The 23479-nt window shown below is 37.8% G+C and overlaps 2 protein-coding genes across 2 annotated transcripts; both read left to right on the top strand.

The window, feature by feature from the left end:
• The first annotated feature begins 18966 nt into the window (after positions 1-18966).
• On the top strand, positions 18967-19617 carry LOC138888139 (uncharacterized). Its single transcript, XM_070169953.1, has one exon. The coding sequence runs from the start codon at positions 18967-18969 to the stop codon at positions 19615-19617; it is 651 nt and encodes a 216-aa protein (XP_070026054.1).
• A 21-nt stretch (positions 19618-19638) lies between these two features.
• LOC138888138 (uncharacterized) lies at positions 19639-23249 on the top strand. Its single transcript, XM_070169952.1, has 6 exons — positions 19639-19959; positions 20545-21168; positions 21367-21438; positions 21530-21720; positions 21813-22017; positions 22710-23249. Exons 1-6 carry the CDS (start codon positions 19639-19641, stop codon positions 23247-23249), a joined length of 1953 nt encoding a protein of 650 aa, XP_070026053.1.
• Positions 23250-23479: the final 230 nt, after the last annotated feature.

The following is a 23479-nucleotide window of genomic DNA, read 5'->3' as shown; positions in this document are numbered from 1 at the left end:
GTGCAATAACATAAAACAGCAGAACTTAAATAATTAAGCGGAAGATAACCATGAAATATCTGAAGGCTACGTCTATTACAATTTTTAAAACCTCAAGTACCCCAAAACCTGGTGTCAGGATGTCACAGATTGTCTAAGAGTTTCTACATACAGGGTCTGAAGGAATGCAACACACTGTTTCTGAACAAAGAAAATGAAATAGGAAATAGAGATAGAGGGAGACGTCAGGGCCTGCGGACGCCTACAGATCTACCTTGGGTCTCCGAGTGGACTGAAGGAAGCCCTCCAACTACTGTCCGAAAGCTGCTCCGGGGTCTGCACACAGTGCAGAGTGTAGTATCAGCACACAGTGCGTTGCGCGTGTTCCCCATATGAATTGTTGATTAAAAATATTTAAATAATCATATAAATATTATTAGAAATTTTGGCTTATAAAGTTTTAAAAAGTAAAAAAAAAAAGTGTGAGTTTTTGTAAAAAATGATTAGTCATGAGTTCGTATTTAACTAACTCTATAAAGGAAGAATATTTGAAGAGAAAATTTTATTAAATTTAAGAAAAAATGTAATTAGCTCGTATTAAGCAGGACGAGAATATTGTTTTGATCTGATACCTCAAAGTTTTTTGATACCAAAAGATTGTAAATACCTTTAATTAGCAGAAGATTATATATATAAGCTAAAATTTTCAAGACATATTTTATATAGAAGATATTTATTTTTAAAAGATAAAACGTCATTCAACTTGTAATGGACATTTGATGATTCAAACATTTTACATTGATCAGGCTTTTCATATGTATAATAGTAATAATAGATAGATAATAAATAAATAATACTCTCTCCACTTTATGCGAACCCATTTGACTTGGCACAGAGTTTAAAAAAAGTTATTACATTAATACAATAGTTGAGTTCAATATCTTCAAAATATATAAAGATGATGAATTTAGTTGAATCAATTTTGGACAAACATATTTTTTTTAACGTGCAACTAATTGCACAGTCTTTTAGTTAGTATAAATGAAATATAAAATCTTTATGCTAATCATCGTGTAAGGAATAAATCAGTTTTCTATGTTTTTGGACAATACAAAATAAATTCTAATTTTAATTTATAAATATTCTAAAATAAATATTTTAAGTAGAAAAATTAGGTTAAGCTTCTTTATAATAAAAGATATTAAAAATTTTAAAATGTGTTCTGCTCACTTCTTTTTTCTTTTCTTTTCTTTCGTTGGGTTTAGTCTAACATTAAATTGTTTTATTTAAATATTTATGTCTGTTTTTTATATGTGAAATATGTTCTTTGTAACTTAAGTACATAGAATTCTTATTTTTTCATTTAAAGGTCATCAAAATGATGATATAATAAGTGAACCTCTTCTTATGTAAAAATATTGGCTAGATTCATATTGGCCTAAGTCTAAATTCCATCTACACATAGTCATCCGAGACCAAATAAAAGTTAACACTACCTTAAACTCATTCAGAATAAACTCTGCTATAGACGATTTTGAAATTTCAAAATCAACTTTACTAAGGACAATTTTTCAAATTTATATTTCAAAGTTCCAAGTATATTAGTTTATTTAAAGTTTAGATATCAGTTATAGTTAAAAATAAAAAGGGAAAAAATTAACATGCATAGGTAATCAATTATTGAAAGTATTTGTAAAAGAATAAGATGCTAACAGTTACATATCAGAGGCTAAGAATACGCATTAACTCCAAAAGCGTGTTTAAAGTTCACAAGGATATAATGTTTGTTTACGGAAGACTTGAAGTAAAGTAAATTTTAATTGAATTTGAAGTCCTAAATATTAGGACCTTATATGTAGTTTAAATAAGAAAAAAAATAAAAAAAAAAATTAGTTGATTTTGAACTCCTAAAAATTAGAAAAATAATTAAATAATATTTTATCTAGTATGTAATCTATTTTTAAAGGGTAAAAAAAGCAAATAATATTTCGCTAAGGGCCTTCATGCTTTTAATATAGTATAGATATAGAATATTGATATAGATATAGATTTGTATTAAAACTACTATAATTTAATTGTTATTATTGTACTATACTTGATTTTGCTCTACTCTTTGATTTCTTTTGTCGAAGGTCTTTTTATGGAATAAATTCATGTACCTCAAAATTTATGTCAACTTGAAAAATAGTTTTACTTATATGATGAATTTGGATAAGAATGAATCTGAATTATTGTGCTAATTGGTTAATTCAAATAAGTAATTATGTGTTATCAACATTAACAAAAATCTATTTTTTGAAGATTTAAATTCTTAATATTGGCTTCCTCTTTTTTTCTTTGCTTATGTAATATTAGCTCATACCAGATTTTAAATATCTAATGATTATTATATTTTTATCCAAAAAGAGTTCTGTTTCCAAATTATAAAGAATTTGAATTTGAATTTTTATGTTTTTCGAATGGTTAGTGTCATTGGCTTTTGCAAATCATTTTCTGTCTCGCTTTCCGTAGCTACTTCAATTGCTGAGTTTAATTTTTAAATTTTTATCACTATTTATGTCTAAGCAAATTATTATGCATTTAAATGGGAATCTTTCCTTTTTTTTAACTTTGTTTATATCACAATTGTGCACCTAAAATTTAGCACAATTACTCGATCTATTTTGAACAACGTGCAATTAGAGAGAACTCATATGACATAATTGGAAGATTTGGTGTTATTTGGTCTTAATTTATGTTGAAGATTTATATAAGGTAGAATGTTTGTGATTTTAATATTTTAAATATTAAGATTTTTCACTAAGTTCAAATAAGGAAAGATTTAATAAGTAATTTTTTTATTGATTTTAAACTCCTAAATATTAGGAAAAATAACTACAAGACATTTTTGTTCAATATAAATCTATTTTTAAAGGGGTAAAAAAGGCGAATGATATTTCACTAAAGTCTTTCATGCTTTTAATATAGTACTAGTCTCTATGTTCGTGCGATGCACGAAATACCTTGTGTCAAACATCAAAAGTAATAAACTTTCACTTGCATATATATTCTAAAATTACTTGTTACTAAATATGTGTGAATTTCATAATCGATTAAAACAAAATGAAGAATATGTAAAAAGTCACTAAATATTTGAATTAGAAGGATATGTCTTTTGGGGAAAAGGAATTAATGTCATAATCATAATAATTTACTCATATTTTTGTTTAATCCTACATAAATCTATAGACTATTTTGATATAAACAATAGAAAATAGAATTACAATTAAAGACTACCTCTTGATTTTGAAGCCTTACGTCTTTAGGGGAAAAAGGAAGTAATGGCCTAATTATAACAATATAGTCATATTTTTGTTTAATCCAACATAAATTTATAAATGATTTTGGTATAAACAAAAGAAAAAAGAATTATAATTAAATACTACCTCTTAATTTTGAAGCCGAAAAAAATAAGCTGCTAATTATGTATTCTCCACTTTTAAACTTACTCTATTTTTTTGTTTGTTTTAGATATTGTTAGGATGGCATTGGAATATTACGTTATGGCTTAAGTTTTTTTCCCCAATGAAATTTAAGAAGTTTTATTATTAGTTAGTAACAAACTCCTATATTTTAGGCACTATAACTTAATTCACGTTATTTTATGGTTTTAAAATTTTAGTGATAGTTAGTTTCAACCTCCTACATTTTAGGCAGTTGATGTTACAGTTTTATCCCATATTACAAATTATTTTTTTGAAGAAATAATTCAATTGTGAAGGGTATAAAAGTCGAACAATATTTTGAGGATATTTTTGTCGTTTAACATTTAGCGTTCTAACATTCGTGCTTTTATAATAATACTAGTATTAGGGTACGCGCTTTGCGCGTGTACCTATATCAATAAATATATAATTTTTAAAAATTATATATATATATATTATTCAATAATGTGTTTTAGTTATTGAAAAAATATCAAAGAAAGAAAATGTAAGTTTCTAAATATAATGAATGTTAATCTCACTAAGCTAGCTCATTAAACAAAGAAATGCTACGCCACATAAGTCTTTATATATCTTATTATGATTTATGAGATAATATATATCTTATGAAAATTATTGTTATCTTTATTACCAAATACTATAAACAAATAACAAAAAAATACTTTAAAATAATTATTCAAAGATAATAAAATAAATTGAAGAATTTGAATCTTTGGGTCTTTTAGAAATTTGTGAGCGTAGAGATAGAACTATAGCTCCTAGAAACCCATAGATAAATAACAATATAAAGTATGAAATAGCTAATATTGAATTATAAAAAATGATGTAATACGATATGAAAAATATAGGGAGCTACATTTATTAAAATAAATATAAAAAGAAAGAAAAATGATAAGGGTAATTTTTGTGATTTTTTTTTTGTCTTGGGTTATATCCTTATTACTTCAACTTAACATTTTAGCAATTTAACTTTTAATACTATATTATAATAAATGTTTCTCTATTTTCTTATTTCTTTCACGGCAATTGCTCTTATTGTGTAAAATAATTTGTGTACCTTAAGAGTTTTATCAACTTGACAAATAAGTTTACTTACATAATAATTTTAAAACAAAATTGAATTGACTTTTCCGTTGCTTTATTAATTCAAAGACTTAATTATTTGTTGAGATTTTATGCTTTTTTGATAGTATAGAAGATACAAATTATTTTCAAACTATTCTCCTACTCGAGCATAATATTATTCTCTTTATCGATTTTATGTAATATTGAAAACTACATTTAATAATTAGAACAAATATTTAATTAGGTAATGTTAGAATTATAGGTTCCCTAATAAGAGGAATCAATGTAAACATATTTCTATGGAAATCACGTGAGTATACAAGGAAAAGAAACGTAATACTCTTAATTAATTCTCTTAAATAATATCTATTTTAAAGTCCTTAATATTGGGGTTTCTTATTTAATTCAATAAGGAAAAATCTAATAATCAAATTTTAGTTTCTTTTAAAGTCCTAAATATTAAGATAATAATTAAATGACTATTTTGTCTAGTGAAGCTCTATTTTAAAAGGATAAAAAAGGCAAACGACATTTCGCTAAGGGCCTTCGTGCTTTTAATATAGTATAGATAGATTAAATAAATTCTTTAATTTTAATTTATCTTTTAATTTATTTTAGTCCAAGCATTTCAAATGGAAACGGAAGAAAGAGTGAAAATTTTCTATTTGGTATGAGAATACTTAGGCCAAAGCGTGTTAGTGCATAGTTGGTTATAGTTGGAATAAGTAAAAGTTTAATATGGAAAAGTTTAGTTGATTTTAAATTCTTAAATATTTAGGATTCTTACATAATTTAAATAAGGAAATAGATTCAATAGTAAAGATTATAGTTGGTTTAAAAGTCCTAAATATTAGAAAAATAACTAAAAGACTTTTTTGTCTAATGTAAATTCTATTTTTAGAGGGTAAAAAAGGCAAACGACATTTCGCTAAGCGTTTTCGTGCTTTTAATATAGTATAGATAGATAGATAAATAGATAAAGGTTCATTTGGTCAAACTATAAAAATCTATGATATTCTTTCTACATAACTAAGTTTACTCTTTCACTAACCGTGGTTTGTTACAACCCTGTATGGGTCCAAATTTGGACGACCATAACCGTTGATGAGTGTGATAAGCGACGAGATCCTTGTAGCTCGACATCCTGCAGGAGATGATAGACGAGCGAACAAGAGGCCGTATGCCTTTTGCAGTAGTGTAGGTCCATTAGGGAGAATTAAGAATATTCTTTCGAATATTCTCTATGACTTGTCTTTTAGGGCTTAGAAGGGATTTGTCCCTTAGATATATAGAGTAAAAACAACCTTTTAGGGGGCCTCTTCAACATTCTTCCAACTAAGAATACTCGTTGTAACACTTGTTTACAAAAAACAATTGATATCATTATTGTTTGATCATCCATTGTGATAAGGTCAAGAAATATTACCTTTTGTAGTCGCCTTGTATATCTTTTGTTCTAGAGATTATTATACTTAGCTATGACTTACCTCATCACTTTCTTTGATTGATTTATTCAAAAATGTTTCAATATCTTTTGAGTCAAACAATTTGGCGCCGTCTGTGGGGATTTCTATAGCTGAGATCTTAGTTTCGTCTAGATCCTTGAAAGAAATAATTACCTCTTCTCAGCCTCGCAAAGGCCAACAATGGCAGGAAAGGGAGAAGCAAGATTAAAGGCAATAGTAGGTGTCACGAACAACCTTCTAAATTCTTCAACGAAGCCAGTAGGGAAGACAATAAAAACGCAACGCCAAGTGCTACACCTGAGGGAGAGATCTCACCTGCCCCCCCCCTCCCCCGCACGAAGGCGTGACTGTATCGCACGAGAGGGAAACCTCAACATCCGCACCAGGAGAAGCACCACCAGCTATGAAAAGGCTATTAGAAGAGTGGTTGACAAACACCTTGAGCAACATACTCGACAAACCCGCTCAAAGAGATATCGAAGGCACAATACCCGCAGAAACCGCAACTGTCGCCGATGAGCCAGAAACTCCACGCACAGGTAACACTCATACTGTCATTGATGTAGGTAATGATGCACTTGCGACCATCTTAAAGAAAATGGAAGCGATGGAAAATGAGAACAAAATGTTCCGCGATCAGATGAAAGAGTATCAGAAAAGGGTGGATAAAATACTGGGTGCTCCAAAGTTGCTACCAAAACGCGACATGGGCCGATTTGTCGAACAACCATACAGTGACGGCTCCCCACTCTATTCAGAAAACCTTCAAAATTCCGCCATATTTGAAAATATATGATGGCACCACGGACCCGGTAGATCACTTAATCCACTACATTACTGCAGTAAAAGGCAACGATCTATCAAAAGAATAGGTGCCATCGGTGCTGCTGAAAAAGTTCGGCGAAAATCTGACAGGGGGAGCATTGACATGGTATTCCCAACTTCCAGCACGATCGATATCAACATTCGAATAAATGGCAGATAAGTTCGTCACCGCTCACGCGGGAGCAAAAAAGGCAGAGGCCAGGGTAAATGACATCTTCGCCTTCAGGCAGACGACAGGCGAGGGACTTCGGGATTTCCTATCCCGATTCAACAGGTAAGAATGAGCCTACCAAACGTATCAGAAGGGATGGTGGTAGCATCTTTCCAAAATGGGTTAAACAGAAACGGGTCAAAAGCAACCAAAAAGCTGCTAAGCAGACTCATGAAGTACCCTCCCACCACGTGGGAAGAAATCCATAATGCCTATTGCGCCGAAGTAAGGGCATACGAAGATGACCTAAATGGCCTGATCCAACGGCTAATATCGTTCCAAACCGAATCAAGGAGAGATCGCCACAACAATGGTTAAAGGGACCAACCCTATATCCGAACATCCAACCCACCTCCGCCACGACATGCAGAAGCCACGCCTCGACACATCGCGCTACCCCGAAATGAAAGAGATATGTCTCCACTATTATCTGCTCATAACTTTTGTGTTTCTCCTTCAGAAATAGTGTATGCACTAGAAAAGCTCGGCACAAAGGTGCAGTGGCCGCAAAAGATGAAGTCAGATCCGAGCACTCGGAGATCAGACGTTCTGTGTGAATTCCACCAGGAAAGGGGATGCAAGACTGAAGACTACATAGGTTTGCAACAAGAAGTGGTAAGAATGCTAAACCAGGGACACCTGACAGAACTACTGACTGATCGAGGACGGGTTAACTTCGCTCGTGGACGCGATCAACCTCAGGGACCTCCAAAACCACCGTCACCAGCTCGTACCATACAAATGATCATTGGTGGCGGCGATGATACGGTAATCAACCATGTGAAATTCACCACCACACATAAACTCAAACGCACAGTCGCCCACGAAAGGTATGACGACCTCGAAGATAGTATCATCTTCGATAAGTCGGATACCAACGGTTTGTCTTTCCATCACTATGATGCTTTGGTTATAACTTTACGCATCGTGGATACCGATGTAAAGAGAATAATGATGGATGACGGAAGCGGCGCGTGTAATATTCACCCACGAGTCCTCATACAGATGAGGCTCGAGGATAAAATAGTACCGCATTGCATAACACTAACGAGTTTTAATAATGTAGTGGAACGAACCTCTGGAGAGATAATGCTACCCGTTCTGGCAGGAGGAGTCACCCTGAAAACGACGTTCCACATCATGAACCAGGAAATAGCCTACAACGCCATCATAGGGCGTCCATGGATACACGCCATGCGAGCCATCGCGTCAAGTTTCTACCAAGTACTCAAATTTCCTACCCCATGGGGGATATTCAACATCCGAGGCGAGCAGTGCACACACCCAACAACTAAAGGGGGGAAGTGCGGAAGCATAGCAATCAGCCATATCGGGAATGAAACCCGACATACAAATAGAGGCCATCAAAGACCCGGATGTCGTAGAAGCCTGCAAGGCAACCATAGAAGACCTCGACCCAGTTCAACTGGACAACACTAATAGCACGAAAAAGGCTTATATCGGACACAACCTCTCAGAACCAGGTAAGTACCATGAGTTCTTAACTAATAATGCCGATTTGTTTGACTTTTCCTATTTAGACATGCCAGGAATCCCAAAGGACATCGACACACACATGCTGAATGTAGACCTTCTTCACCCGCCAGTACGGCAAATAACGAGAAAGTTCAATGCCACCATCAATGAGGCGGTCAGCAAAGAAGTTGATAAGTTGCTCGTTAATGGCTCCATCAGAGAATCAAAATATCCTCAGTGGGTCGCCAATGTGGTCATGGTAGAAAAGAAGAACGGGAAGTGGCGGATGTGTGTCGACTTCACCGACCTAAACAAAGCATGCCCGAAGGATTCTTTTCCATTACCACATATCGACCAGCTCATCGATACAACTGGGGGACACGAATTACTACGCTTCTTAGACGCTTATTCTGGTTACAACCAAATTCTAATGGCTGAAGAAGACCAAGAAAAGACCACTTTCATCACTCACCAAGGAACGTACTGCTATAAAGTCATGTCGTTCAGACTCAAGAACGCAGGGGCGAGGTATCAAAGGTTAGTCACCAAGATATTCAAAGAACAACTCGGTAAGACCATGAAGGTTTACATCGATGACATGCTAGTGAAGTCGAAAAAAAATAGGATCACATTGGTCATATAAAGGAAGCCTTCGAGATATTGAGGCGGTACGGAATGAAACTGAATCCTGAAAACTGTGCCTTCGACGTAACCTAAGGAAAGTTCCTTGGTTTTCTTGTGTCACAAAAAGGTATCGAAGTCAACCCAGATCGGATCAGGGCCATCGAAGGAATACCAGAGACATTAACCAGCAAGAAGTAGGTGCAGAAATTAATAGGACGAATAGCCACTCTGTCGAGGTTCATTTCACGATCATCAAACAGATGCCATAAATTCTTCAATGTACTAAGGAAAGACCACGGGCTGTAGTGGAATTCAGAATGCGTTGAAGCCTTGAGAAAAGTGAACGCGTATTTGTCCTCACCGCCACTACATCAAGGTAGACCCGGGCGAATGCCTACTAGTGTACCTAGCAGTCTCCAAAGTCGCGGTAAGTGCAGTCTTGGTCCGCGAAAACAAAGGTACACAATCTCCGATTTACTATATCAGCAAAACCTTAATTGGTGCCGAAACAAGGTACCCTCACCTTAAGAAACTATCTTTGGCATTATTCGTAGCTTCACGAAAGCTTAGACCATACTTTCAATGTCAGCCCATAAAGGTGGTGACTATCGTCCCCCTCAGGGGCACCCTACACAAACCCGAGCTATCGGGTAGGTTGGCCAAATGGGCCATAGAATTAAGTGATCACGATATAACATACCAACTAAGAACTACTATAAAGTCGCAGGTGCTCGCCGATTTCACCGCGGAAATATTGCCTGAAGTATAGCAAGAGGCGCTCCGCGCTTCCGCACATTCCGACCTCTAGGTCCTCTACACCGACGGCGCATCTAATGCATCAGGATTAGGACTGGGACTCGTCCTCGAGGTTCCTACGGGCAAAGTAATTTGCCAGTCCATACGATGCCCCGAGATGACTAACAACGAGGCCGAGTATGAGGCTGTGATTGCAGGATTGAAATTAGCCCTTAAATATGGCACTCGACGACTTGTCCTCCATTGCGATTCTCAACTCGTGGTGAACCAAGTCACTGGGACTATCCAAATCAAAGAACAGAGACTACAAAAGTACCAGTCAGAAATTCATAAACTGCTGCCAAAATTCGATGAATGCCGCCTCGACCAGATACCCTGGGCACAAATAGTCTCGCCAAGCTAGCGGCAGCTACCAGAAATATCAACAAGGAAAATGTGGTCACTCTTCTCCATTCCTCAGTAGACCAGGTCGAGGTACATTCTGTAAACTTAACTTGGGACTAGTGCAATGGTATCATAACATATTTGCAGGACAAAACGCTCCCACAAGATAAGAAAGAAGCTAAAAATCTTTGAATATAGGCAGCCATATACAACATCGTAAACTGTGATCTTTATAAGAGAACGTTCGGCAACCCCCTGGCCAAGTGTCTTAGACTAAATCAAACACGGCGAGTACTAGAATAAGTATTCGAGGGGCATTGTGGCTCCCACATGGGAAACCGCGCCCTCGTTCGATGCCTCATCCGCGCCGGATACTACTGGCCTACAATGAAAAAAGAGGTCGCGGATTACATCAAGAAGTGTGAACAGTGTCAAAAGTATGCCCCTATGATACACCAAGCAGGGGAACTCCCGCATTCAGTCACTTCGCCATGGCCATTCATAAAGTGGGGGATGGATATTGTCGGACCCCTCCAGGCAGGACGAGGTAAGGTACGCTTCCTTTTGGTTTTAACTGACTATTTTTCTAAATAGGTGGAAGCAGGTGCATACACTCAAATACGTGAGCAAGAAGTTATCACGTTCATATGGAAAAATATAATATGCCGCTTCGGCATTCCTAAAGAAATAATTTGTGACAACGGACCTCAGTTCGTCGGAAAGAAAACGATCGAGTTTTTCGAAAAATGGCGTATCAAGCGAATTCTCTCCACACCATACCACCCCGCCGGCAACGGTCAAGCCGAATCCTCAAATAAAATGATGCTGAACATATTGAAAAAGAAGCTCGAGGACGCCAAAGGGCTATGGCCTGAACTGCTTCCAGAAGTACTATGGGCATACCGCACTATGCCAAAAACTAGCACAAGAGAGACGCCATCTACACTAGTCTACGGGACTGACACGGTTATACCCGTCGAAGTCGGAGAACCTAGCTTGATATACTCCAACGAAAACGGACCAAGCAACGAATAAAGTAGGCTACAAGATCTGGATGAAGCCAAGAAACGAAGAGATATGGCCCACGTAGGAATGGTAGCCCAAAAGCAACAAATAGAAAGGTACTATAATAAGAAGGCCAAAGTACGACCGCTCAAGTTCGGAGACTACATCCTCAAAACTTAAACACAAGCAGAGAAAGACCCTAATGAGGGAAAACTGGGAACAAACTGGGACGGACCATATAAAATCACGGTGGCAGCAAACAAAGGAGCATTCCAGTTAGAAACAATGGAAGGAAAACTACTCCAAAATAATCAGAATGTCGCCCATCTCAAATACTTCCACTTCTGAAAGGAGGCACCACCTAAGTCATACTCTTTTTCCCTCATCCGGGTTTTATCCCAATCGGGTTTTCTCGGTGAGGTTTTTAATGACGCGGTAAGGGGGACGTCTCGAGGTCCGAAGTATTGTTCATTACCCAGCCCGTCAACATGATCTCCAAAGCAAAGTAGTGAAGGGACTGGATATAGATAATCAAATCTCTATTGTATGTACAAAGTCGACATGTCTTTCCTACAAGATTATAATCAAATCTCCATTGTATGTACAAAGTCGACATGTATTTCCTATAGGAATATAATCAAACCTCCAATGTATGAACGAAAATACCAATGGCCAAGGCCATCGACGAAAATATGAGTTCGGCCTCATTCGAACTACGACGGGATCCTACTTCGATGACAGTTCGAAGGTAACATCCCAATAGCCAAGGCTATCAACGAAAATATGAGTTCAACCTCATTCGAACTACGACGGGATCCTACTTCGATGACAGTTTGAAGGTAACATCCCAATAGGACAAGGCCAACGACGAAAATATAAGTTCGACTTCACTCGAACTACGATGGGATCCTACTTCGACGACAGTTCGAAAATAGCATCCCAAAGGCTAGAGCCATTGCCAAAAGAAAAAGGGATCGACCTCACCCAAAGCAAAATCAGCTTAATAGTTCAACAAGTACCCTGGATACCATAGATATTACAAAGATCATCACTGAATCGACAAAAACAATTCTTCATTGCAACAAAATATTACTTACACCTATATTTACAACAGGCTCAAGCATGCCCTTACAAAAATCCCAAAGCAAAAAGTTAGTACAAACAAAAAGTTACACATCATCCCCGGTTGGATACGCATCTTCATACAAAGAGTTAGAAGTAAGACGATTCGCATCATCAGAGTTGATGTCATCCCCGTCAGGTATAAGAGGGTCCTACCCGCATGCCTCACGAGCTTCACGAGCTTCGGCATGCACGCCTTGAAGTTCTACTTCATATGCCCTCATTTTAGCATGAAGAGCCTTGTACATGTCAAGTCAGGCCTCAACATGAACCCACAACTCATATAAGCGACGAGGCACGACCGGATCGGCCGAGGCACGAGAAGTAGAAGGTTGTGAGCGTTGACTCGCATCCTCCATTCTCAGTGAGGCCACTTGCCCAGTCAACATATATAGCTCCGCCTTCAACTCCTTAACACGCCCCTTAAGCTCCGCTACCTTAAGCTTGGATGCCTCCTTCTCCTTGATCAGCTCTGACCTACAAACACGAAGGGTATTTTCCAAAACCGTTGTTTCAGAAATAGTAGTCGCCAGCTTATCGGCACTGACACTTAGCTCGCCCGTAAGCCCCTCGATCTCCACTGCCTCAGTACCCAATTCAGCGGTCAAACTGGCCACCTTTGCTTGCAAGTCGACATTCTCGGCCATCACCTACTACTTAACTCAAGCTCATCCTCCTTCACCTTAAGGGAGGCCTCAAGTTCACTGTTGCAGGCGACATCCTTCATAAGCTCCTCATCCCGCTCCCTCAGCTCCTCGACCTTGCATGCCAGTTGGTCTTCCCTCTGTTTAAGTCCCTCACGGAACAATTGAAAATCAGGATCCTGATTATAAATGTCGGCCATTGTACGATGCTTAACGTGATATTGTTGATATTTGAAGGACATCTTCCCGTAGATGGCCGTCCTCTTTCTTTCCCGGCGCTCGCGCTCGGTCTCCATGATAAGGGTCTAGCATAAAAAGAAAGAAGTTAAGATAAAAAGACAAGTTAATAATAACAACGCAAGCCCAACGATGAAAAGGAAAAGAAATACACCTACCCGTAAGGCCATATTGGCGATGTTCTGAGACAACTCCATGTCGCTATTGCTCTAAGCACCTCGCTCTTAGGGGCAGTACATAGAGGGGCTAAAGCAGACGCCACTTGATCGCAGTGTGACAACAGGTTGTAGTCCCTCGGGACAACTATATGACAATCAGACCCTTCCACTTTGACCTCTCAGGGGCAGCACATAGAGGGGCTAAAGCATACGCCACTTGATCGCAGTGCGACAATAGGTTGTAGTCCCCTGGAACAACTATATGACGATCAGACCCTTCCACTCTGACCTCTACGTGAGTATAGTGCCCTACAAACTCATGAATGCCCTCCGAGTCGACATCTGAACCCGAGCCTCCGCCTTCGACACGCAAGCCTCCTCCAACATTAGATGACGTGCCACCCTCAGCGGAGCCCATAGAGCCGGCTCCTGGGTAAATCCCTTCCGTTTGGGGAGACCTCCCTGCTAAGATTGCATTGGCCATTAATGTGGGCACAGGTGCCGTCTGCGACGCCCTACTTCTACTGGCGTCCACAGCCACGTCCTTCCCAAGCTCCACTCTCCTCATTTTTCTTAGTAATGACTCATCCCCTTTAGAGGATTCGTCCAAGAGGTGAGGGGTCGGTACGGAAGAAGCCTCCTCCCTCACGACCATATCTCGAGAGGGACCTTCCATTTTAATTGGTTGAGGACAACCCCCTCGAACAGATTCAGTCAAAGTAAACTACATTCCTGCAGCAGTGATAGCATATCGGAATGCAGGGACTGGTGCCCTCCGCCTGGAAGCTCCTCGACCTATCGTCATGAAGAGTCGTATCAATAGACGATGATGTATAACTGACAAAGTGATATAAGGGAAAACATTTACCAGATGAAACTCTCAAGCCGTAACATTTTATGAAGGTGGGCCAATCTCGGATCTCCACTACATGGGTCAACAGACGGGTTACCCAATCCCTTATACCCGTAATAGGGAGGGGTGGACGCCTCATAGCTACAAACGAGAAGCAAACAAATCCTATAATAAATGAAGAGGAAAAGAAAGATTAAAATAAGTGGCGACGCTTACGAGTCTCGTTCCACCACTCCGGGAACCTGGCATGGTCAGAGACAATGTGTTTAGTTTTGACAAAGAAGTACTTATGCCAAAACTTACGACTTGCTCGGTCGTGTCCCAACCACCAGCCCTTTTGTTCCACGGTGCCTCAAATGCACCATAGTGCCCTTGTGGAAGCTGGGCGAGAACAGGTGCAAGAGGTGGTGAATAGTAACCTCGCATCCCACCAACTTCGCATACTTTGTCAACAACAGGAGTATCTTGAGCGTGTATGGTGAAAGTTGCACCGGGCAAACTTGGTAGAATCTACAAAACTCCTCCACTAATGGAAGGAGGGGGAAAGAATGACCAATCACGAAAGGGTACTCGTAAAAAGCGTAGTACCCAGGTCTATGGATTTCCAAGAAATCCCTTCCCACTGGAACCAAGTCAACATGAGCGGGGATGTTATACTTTGTACGGAGAGCGTCAATATGAACTTGTTCCATTTCAGAGAGCACGGGGGTAGGAGTAGGAATAGGAGGAGGATCCTTGAGGAAGTCGCTTCGAGACATGGGGTGTCTCGGCATCAACTCCTCCACCGTGGGAAAACTATCCCCCTCTTCCACCATCATATCCTCACCGTCGGAGGGGGTGCCACAGACAACGGGGTGGCCTCAGAAACCCCCTCACGAGATCAATGCATTCTTGGCATTTCTTTTGATGAAAAAGGTATTAGAACATCAGAGAAGGTTGTGAACGAAGAATGGGAGAAAAAGAAGTAGAAGGTTGTTAGAATGAACTTGGGAGGGATGAGAAAGGCTAACCGAAAATGAAATGGCCAAGAGTTTTTGAAAAAACAAACGCTCCACCTATTTATAGGATTGGGTGGTGCCAGAAGCGGAAGGTTGCAGAGTGGCACCGAAATCGAAGCGACAAGCCATCAACCCTGTCTCGAAAACACGCACGTGGAGATGACGTCATTTAAAATACACTATTTGGTGTCTTGCTGTGCACGCTGACCGACTATTAATGGCCAAGGCGTAACATTTCGTAAGACCAAATTTCTCCATAAGAGCGAGTGGTGTCCGCTCATCGAGGACGCACCAAGTTGCAACCTCGACAAGCGGAGGGACTAACAGTACGGGTCCAAATTTGGACGACCACGATCGTTGATGAGTTCGACAAGCGACGAGATCCTTGCAACTCGACATTCTGCAGGAAATGATAGACGAGCGAACAAGAGGCCGTATGACTTTTGCAGTTGTGTAGGTCCATTAGGGAGCATTAGGAATATTCTTTCGAATATTCTCTGACTTGTCTTTTAGGGCTTAGAAGGGGTTTGTCCCTTAGATATATAGCATAAAAACAACCTTGTAGGAGGCCTCTTCACCATTCTTCTAACTAAGAATACTCGTTGTAACACTTGTTTACAAAAACAATTGATATCATTATGTTTGATTATCCATCTTGATAAGGTAAAGAAGTATTACCTTTTGTAGTTACCTTGTATATCTTTTGTTTTAGAGATTATTATACTTAGCTAAGATTTACCCCATCACTTTCTTTAATTGATTTATTCAAAAAGGTTTCAATATCTTTTGAATCAAACAAACCATGTTCGTTATTCATGTATTTTACAAATAAAAACTGATTAACTTGCTCGCAAAATTCCCTTGGAGTATGTTAAATTGTCCATTAAGCGAGTTTTAGCGCAGCCAATGCGCAAAAGTGGAGATTGGTGGGGGCTAGATAGGGGTTTGCTGCATTCCTAATTTTATACTTTTAATCTTAACACTGTAAACTTCACATGTTTTATTCCCTTAAAGAATTTACATTTAAGGGGACGTCCATTCATATGATAAATTCAATTTTACACCCATTCTTAATTTACTTGCGTGCCTCTGTAGCTTTGCCTTTGCCAACTGATGAAGCACATTGTTCTGGATAGGATTCCAATTCTCTTGTTTGAGCAAAATGGAACAAACCACCTTTTTCTTTAATGTATATATATTAGTATATGTCGAAAAGAATATAATGGAGACCTTGAAAGGTGAAAATATTATTTTTACTCGATGTTACATTAAATCATACTAAATGACCATAGTTAAATAACAAAATGAAATGAGAATGTGCATTAATTAACTTATAATTTAGTGATAATAATATATGTGAAGACGTTTGCCATGCATTTATTAATTATTTAGTGTAAACATCGGATGTGAATAGTGTTTATGAAAAAGGTTCTCACAAATTAAGAATAATACTACTTTATTTCGATCTCCTTTTTCGTTTCTTCTTTAACTTGGGCACAATAATACTGTTGCAAGTTGCAAAATGGATAAGCTAAAGAATAAAAACTTATGGAAGCTGTATTTTCCACGTACGTGAAAACTGAAGTCAGATAAACTTGCCGAAGGTCTGATAATTTGAGAAGAGGAGTGTATATATATTCTAATGGCAAATGATTAATCTTGTATTGCAATTATTTGTAGTTGACATCTCTCTAGAAGGATGAGTGAGCTGTCCTCTTTTATTCAAGTAATCGCTTTCCCAAACATGTTCATGGATGTTGAGATTCATTGAAATTGATTTATGCTGAATTAAGAGTGGTCCTCTAAAAGTAATTAATAAGTTCAATTGGGTTCAAGAAATAGCTAGCTAGAAATTTTTTAGGTTATGGTATATTTTACTAGTTGTACAAAAGACAGTGTTGGTAATACACAAAAATAAATGAGCTATGAATGTCCAATAATCGAGTCCTCGTGGTTATATTCACGAAAAAAAAAATTTATATCTCCCATTTTTACCTCCAACTTGGGTTAGTGTCCTGCGGAATTAATGAAATGGTCAAATATCTAATGAGTACACATATATTCCTATCGAGTCCAAAAAACAACTCATCCATCCTAGAAATGAAAGTCCAAGAGTCAAACCTTTCTGAATTTTGTTTTAAATTCGGAAATTGGTTCTCTCTTTTCTTAAATAAAATCCAGCACAATAAGAAGCTACATAAAGAAAATACGTATGAGGATCACTTTTTTTAATTTTCGATCTTATTATAAATAAATAAATAAATAAAGTCCTTTAAACGTTTGCCTATAAATTGGAAGACCTGTTCCATGAAGTCAAATTTGAAATAACGTCCACATCATATTTCTGACAAGAAATTAAGTTGATACATAGTACTACTATATGTCAATTGTTTGAGCTGTGTAGGAGTGGCAACTATGCAGTAGCCGTCACTTGACACTGAATGCTTCGTCCTTTCCCTAAGCCCGTTGTGAGCATATTTATTCTTTCTTCTCCAACAGTTTTTCTGACCGATAGTGTTTTTTATTAAACATATTTTTTTCAAACTTAAAGATGTTTGGAAAAGCTTTTACAAGAAAAAAAATATATTTAATTAGAAACAGAAAAAGTAACTTCTTTTTAAAAGTACTTTTTAAAATTTATTTTTTGAAAAAAATATACACAGAAAAACTTTTTAAAAATTTGATTAAATAATAATTGTTGCTCAAAAAGTACTTTTTAAATTAATTAACCAAACACAAGATTGTTTTTCACCAATTTATTTTTTTTAAAAACACATGAAAAACTTTTCAAAACAAGCTGATTTTAGAAATTTGACCACACATGCTAAATTATGGAGTTGCAAGTTGCAAATGTCAAAAGTGTTTGACCCAAAAACAATTTTTGAGGTCAAAGCATGATTGTACCCTTTCTTCCGTATAAAAGTGTTAATCTTCCAATAACAGAGAATAGCAATAGAATGTTGTAATTGTTGGAATAATTCAGTAGTTTTCGATAGGGATACAAAAAATGGAATGGGGTTCAAATAGTAGTATCATTCGTAATTGTTTGCCTTGTCTAGCTCCTGCATGTTACCGTATTTTATTGCCTTAAATGTCCGTTATGTAATTGATTTTTAATGGTTAAGGTAATGATGGCAAATTGCGCGTAATTAGTGATGACTGATCCTTTTAATATTTGTAGTTATTAATGATTGTATCTGCCAGTCCCGTAATTATATTCTTATGTGTCAAATTTGTTGAATATGGTTAAACAAGCTGACTATACTAGAGTTAAGTTAAGAAGAAGAGTTAGTGGTTAAGAAGTTAGTTAGGTAATTAAATGTTAGTTAAGAAAGTAGTTAGTAATGTAGCATTGTGTATATATACTCTGTACTCTCTCTGAATGAAGTAGAGGATTTCATTTTCTCAAATTCACAAAGCCAGTGATCTCATTTCCTTCTCTCCTCTCTTCTCCTTCTTCCTTATAACCATAACTACTTAACTGTAATTGAGCTTTAACTGCCATTGCCATGGCTGTTTATATGGTATCAGAGAATCTAGCTCGCTTGTTAGCTCACCAGCATTCGATTAGTCACAACACTTTTGACTCACAACTTTGAAGTGTCTGAAAGTGATTCAAAATCGAATCTAGGGTTTGAGATTTGAGCGAATTCTTAAAATCGCTGCTACTCAGTTGTTGAAATGGCGATTGAGGATAATTCTTCACCTTCTGATGCTCCACACACTCGCGCTACTGGTACGAGTACCTTCACAGCTGGAACCACAAGTTTCCTTATCATTGACCACAATCATCCTCTGTACCTTCAACCAACTGATACTCCAGGTAGCTCCTTGATTTCTCTTCAATTGAATGGATCGGATAATTATGCATTGTGGAGTAGTGCTACGAGAGTTGGTTTACTAGGAAAAAGCAAATTAGGTTTTGTTTATGGACACTTTCCTAAGTCTAGTTTCGAACTTGCCCTTCATGATCTCTGGGAGAAAGTGAATGATGTAGTATTATTGTGGATTATGAATTCTGTTAGGCCTGGTCTTTTGAGCAGTGTTCTGTATGCATTTGATGCACACAACGTATGGAAAGACTTGAAGGAGAGGTTTGACAAAGTTAATGGATTCAGAATACTATACCTACATAGAGAAATTCACACCCTCACACAGGACACTATGATTGTGACTGATTACTTCACTAAGCTAAAGGATTTATTGGATGAATTTGATGCGCTTATGCCATGTCCTGGCTGCCCTTGCCCAGAATCAAAGAAATATGCTCAGCACTTTGAATCTAATAGACTTCTGCAATTTCTTATGGGCCTAAATGAGTCATACTCATAGGCTAGAAGTCAAATCATGATGATGACTCATATTTCTAGCATCAATAAAGCATACTCAATGCTTGTTGATAAGGAGAGTCAAAGGAATCTAGCAAATTTCACTCAAGCAGTGCAAGTCACTGAGACTCTAGATAGTATTGCACTCTATAGCAACAAAGGGACTAACAACTTAGGAAGTCAATTTAAACCAACTGGTAACTACACGCAAAAGAAGAGTCAAGTTCAATGCGAATACTGTCACTTCAAAGGACACACAAAGGAAAACTGCTACAAGTTGATTACGTATCCTCCTGATTTCAAGTCTAAAAGGAAATGGGCTAGTCCTAGCATCTATTCAAATCATGTTAGTGGTATAGGCTATCCTATAGTAGAAGGCTATAATACGGCAAGCTGTTGTCAACAACAAGGTGTTCATCAACAATGTAGAGTTGAAGCTAATCTATCTTAATCCTCACAGACTAGAGGAGGTCACTTAGATTTCACTCATCCCCAAACAGCACCATGCAAGATACATGTACCCTTCTTTACTCAGGAGCAATACCAACAGATTGTACATTTGCTCAACAAAGGAGCTGAGGAAGGAGCCTCTAGCAAAGCTTCATCTGCAGGTATTATGATATCCTTATTGTCTGAGTATGTTAATCACAACTGGATAGTAGACACAGGTGCATCAAATCATATGACAACAAACCTACAAATGTTAAATAGCTATCAACATATTCTTACATCACAAAGAAGCAAAGTTCATTCACCCACATGAACCAATGTCCTAATCTCTCATAAAGAGAATTCTATTGTACTTTAGGATAAGGGCTTCGATAATGTGCTTTATATACCTAATTTTAGGTATAATCTCCTATCCGTATCTCAACTTACCAAAGAACTATAGTGCTTAGTAGTTTTCTTTCCTGACATCTGTATCTTTCAGGACCTCTACGGTGGTCAGGTTATGGGGATTGGTAAGGAAGATTATGGACTCTATCTGCTAAGAGGGAGACTTCCTATTAAGGCTAAGTCAGGCTCTATAACTAATAATAAATGTGCACATGTAGATACTAACACTAGTATGAGTATAACAACTCCTCATTTGTGGCATATGAGGTTAGGTCATGCACCAGTTAATGTAATAAAGAAACACAAGTCTCTTAGTTTCTTGAAGAATGTAACTCTTTGTACTGTGTGTCCATTGGAAAAGCAATCAAAGTTACCCTTCCAACTGAGTAATACTAATTCTAAGTCTGTGTTTAATCTATTGCACTGTGACATATGGGGACCCTATAGAGTTCCCACATATGATGGTAAGAAATACTTTGTGACTATTGTAGATGACTACAGTAGATATACATGGATGTTCCTTATCTCTTCCAAGTCTGACACTATTGTGGTTTTGAGAGACTTCTTAACTAAAACACAAAATGTGTCTTCCACTACTGTTAAGGTGCTCAGAACAGATAATGGCAGTGAGTTCTGCAGCAATGAGTGTCAACAACTATTGTCAGGCCTTGCCATCACTCATCAGACTTCATGTGTCTATACCCCTCAACAGAATGGAGTAGTATAGAGAAAGCACAGAACTATTCTAGAGATAGCTAGATCTATTAGGTTTCAAGCTTAAGTTTCTTTGAAGTTTTGGGGTGAGTACATCAGTACTACTGTGTATCTCATCAATAGACTACCTTCTCAAGTAATTCACAACAAGTCTCCTTTTGAAATATTGTATTTGCACCTACCTTTTGTGTCATATCTCAAGGTCTTTGGATCCCTTTGCTATGCAACTAGTCCAAAAGAGAGTGACAAGTTTGCTGCTAGAGCCATACCAGCTGTAATGATGGGCTATTCTTCTACTCAAAAGGGATACAAATTGTACTCTCTACACACTACATTTTTTTGTCAATAGAAATGTCATATTTCAGGAGCAGATATTTCCCTTCAAACATATGAGGGATATAGGCACTCCTCTATTTCCAGTCCTGGACTTGGTGTCATCTGTTGACAGTGTTCCTTGTGATGTGATAGCCTCTAGTTCTCCCTCCAGCTCACCACATCAGGAGTCAGCCTCAACACCACATATGGCACCATCTGAGGAAGCCAGTAGTCCTCATGTGTAGCCTCATATTCCTGAGTCAATACCAGCAACTGCAGGTGATGTGATCATATTGAGCACACATCTGAACCAACTATTGATCATACTCTCAGGAGATCTAGGAGGACAGGAAGACCACCTCTATGGTTACAAGATTATATAACTAGCTCAAACAATACATCTTGCCAATATCCCTTGTCTTCTTATGTCACATACAACAATATTACAACCTCCCACTACAAGGTTCTCACAGTATACTCTTCTACTATTGAACCTCAGTCATTTGCAGAAGCAGCTAAGGATCCTAACTGGATAAAAGTAATGCAGTTGAGATTGAGTCTCTAGAAGCTAATCACACATGGAGCATAGTAGATCTTCCCCCCAACAAAATGCCTATTGGGTGCAAGTGGATATTTAAGATTAAGTACAAGGCCTCTGGAGAGATAGAGAGGTATAAAGCAAGGCTGGTAGTTAAGGGCTACATCCAGTAGGAAGGGCTGGACTACACTAAAAAAAATTCACCTGTAGCTAAGATGGTCATAGTAAGATCCATTGTTGCTTTTGCTGCCTTTATGAATTGGATCATATACCAAATGGATGTCCACAATGCTTCTTTAAATGGTGATATTTTAGAAGAAGTCTACATACATATTCCTCAGGGGTTTTCTAGACAGGGGAGACTATGAAGGTCTGCAAACTTCATAAGTCATTATATGGCCTCAAACAGGCTCCTAAACAGTGGAACAAAAAGCTGACAAAGGCCCTAGTCCAAATGGGATTTTAGCAGAGTCACTATGACTATTCTCTGTTAACCAAAAGGACCAATGGTGATATAACAATGGTGTAGTATATGTAGATGACTTACTAATTACAGGCATTAGTCAGCATCTTCTACAACAAACCAGGGATGAGTTGCAAACCAAATTCAAGATGAAAGGCTCGGGAGAGTTAAAGTTCTTCCTTGGAATTGAATTTGCAAGATCAAGTAAAGGTATTGTGATGTGTCAAAGGAAATATGCCCTAGAACTAATTATATAATAGCTGAAGCTGGACTTGGAGGAGCTAAACCAGTTGGTACACCCTTAGAACTGAACCACATGCTGGCATCTCAGGAGTATGATAAGCATACACAAAGTAACAGCAAGGATGAAAATCTAAAGGATGCAGGTCCTTATCAGAGGCTAGTGGGAAGGCTGTTGTATCTCACCATGACCAGACCAAACTTGGCATTTACAGTCCAAATACTGAGTCAGTACATGCATAGTCCAAAGGTGTACATAAAAGAAGCACCTGGACTAGGCTTGCTCATGCCTGCAAAGAACTCTAACCAATTGTTGGCCTATTGTGACTCAGACTGGGGAGCTTGTCTGCAGACTAGAAGGTCTGTGACAGGTTATCTAGTGAAGTTTGAAGATGCACTAGTCTCATGGAAGTCAAAGAAACAAGAAACATTGTCAAGAAGTTCAGCTGAAGCCAGAAGCATGGCTACATGCACAACAGAGATCACTTGGCTTATTGGACTGTTCAGAGAATTTGGAGTTAATATTTAGCTGCCAGTACAATTAAGGTGTGATAGCAAGGCTGCGATTCAGATTGCTGCCAATCCTATATTTCATGAGAGAATAAAATATATTGACATAGATTGCCACTTCGTACGAGAAAGAATACTGCAGGGCATGATACAAACAAACCATGTCTCTACCAAGGAGCATCTTGCAGATATACTTACAAAGAGTCTTGCAAAAACACAACATGACCATTTGCTACATAATCTGGGGGT

Source organism: Nicotiana sylvestris, chromosome 3, assembly GCF_000393655.2.
Source record: "Nicotiana sylvestris chromosome 3, ASM39365v2, whole genome shotgun sequence".
NCBI lineage: Eukaryota > Viridiplantae > Streptophyta > Magnoliopsida > Solanales > Solanaceae > Nicotiana > Nicotiana sylvestris.
Note: the sequence above shows the minus strand (reverse complement) of the source record. Positions and strands in the feature narration are given on the sequence as shown.

Bases quoted from the DNA above. Each gene is read 5' to 3' on its own strand.
- LOC138888139 (XM_070169953.1), top strand. From the start codon at position 18,967: ATGGCGATTGAGGATAATTCTTCACCTTCTGATGCTCCACACACTCGC.
- LOC138888138 (XM_070169952.1), top strand. From the start codon at position 19,639: ATGACTCATATTTCTAGCATCAATAAAGCATACTCAATGCTTGTTGAT. The intron at 19,960-20,544 runs GTTAGTGGTATA...TGTATCTTTCAG, and splicing joins CTAGCATCTATTCAAATCAT to GACCTCTACGGTGGTCAGGT. The intron at 21,169-21,366 runs GTAGTATAGAGA...TCATATCTCAAG, and splicing joins ATACCCCTCAACAGAATGGA to GTCTTTGGATCCCTTTGCTA.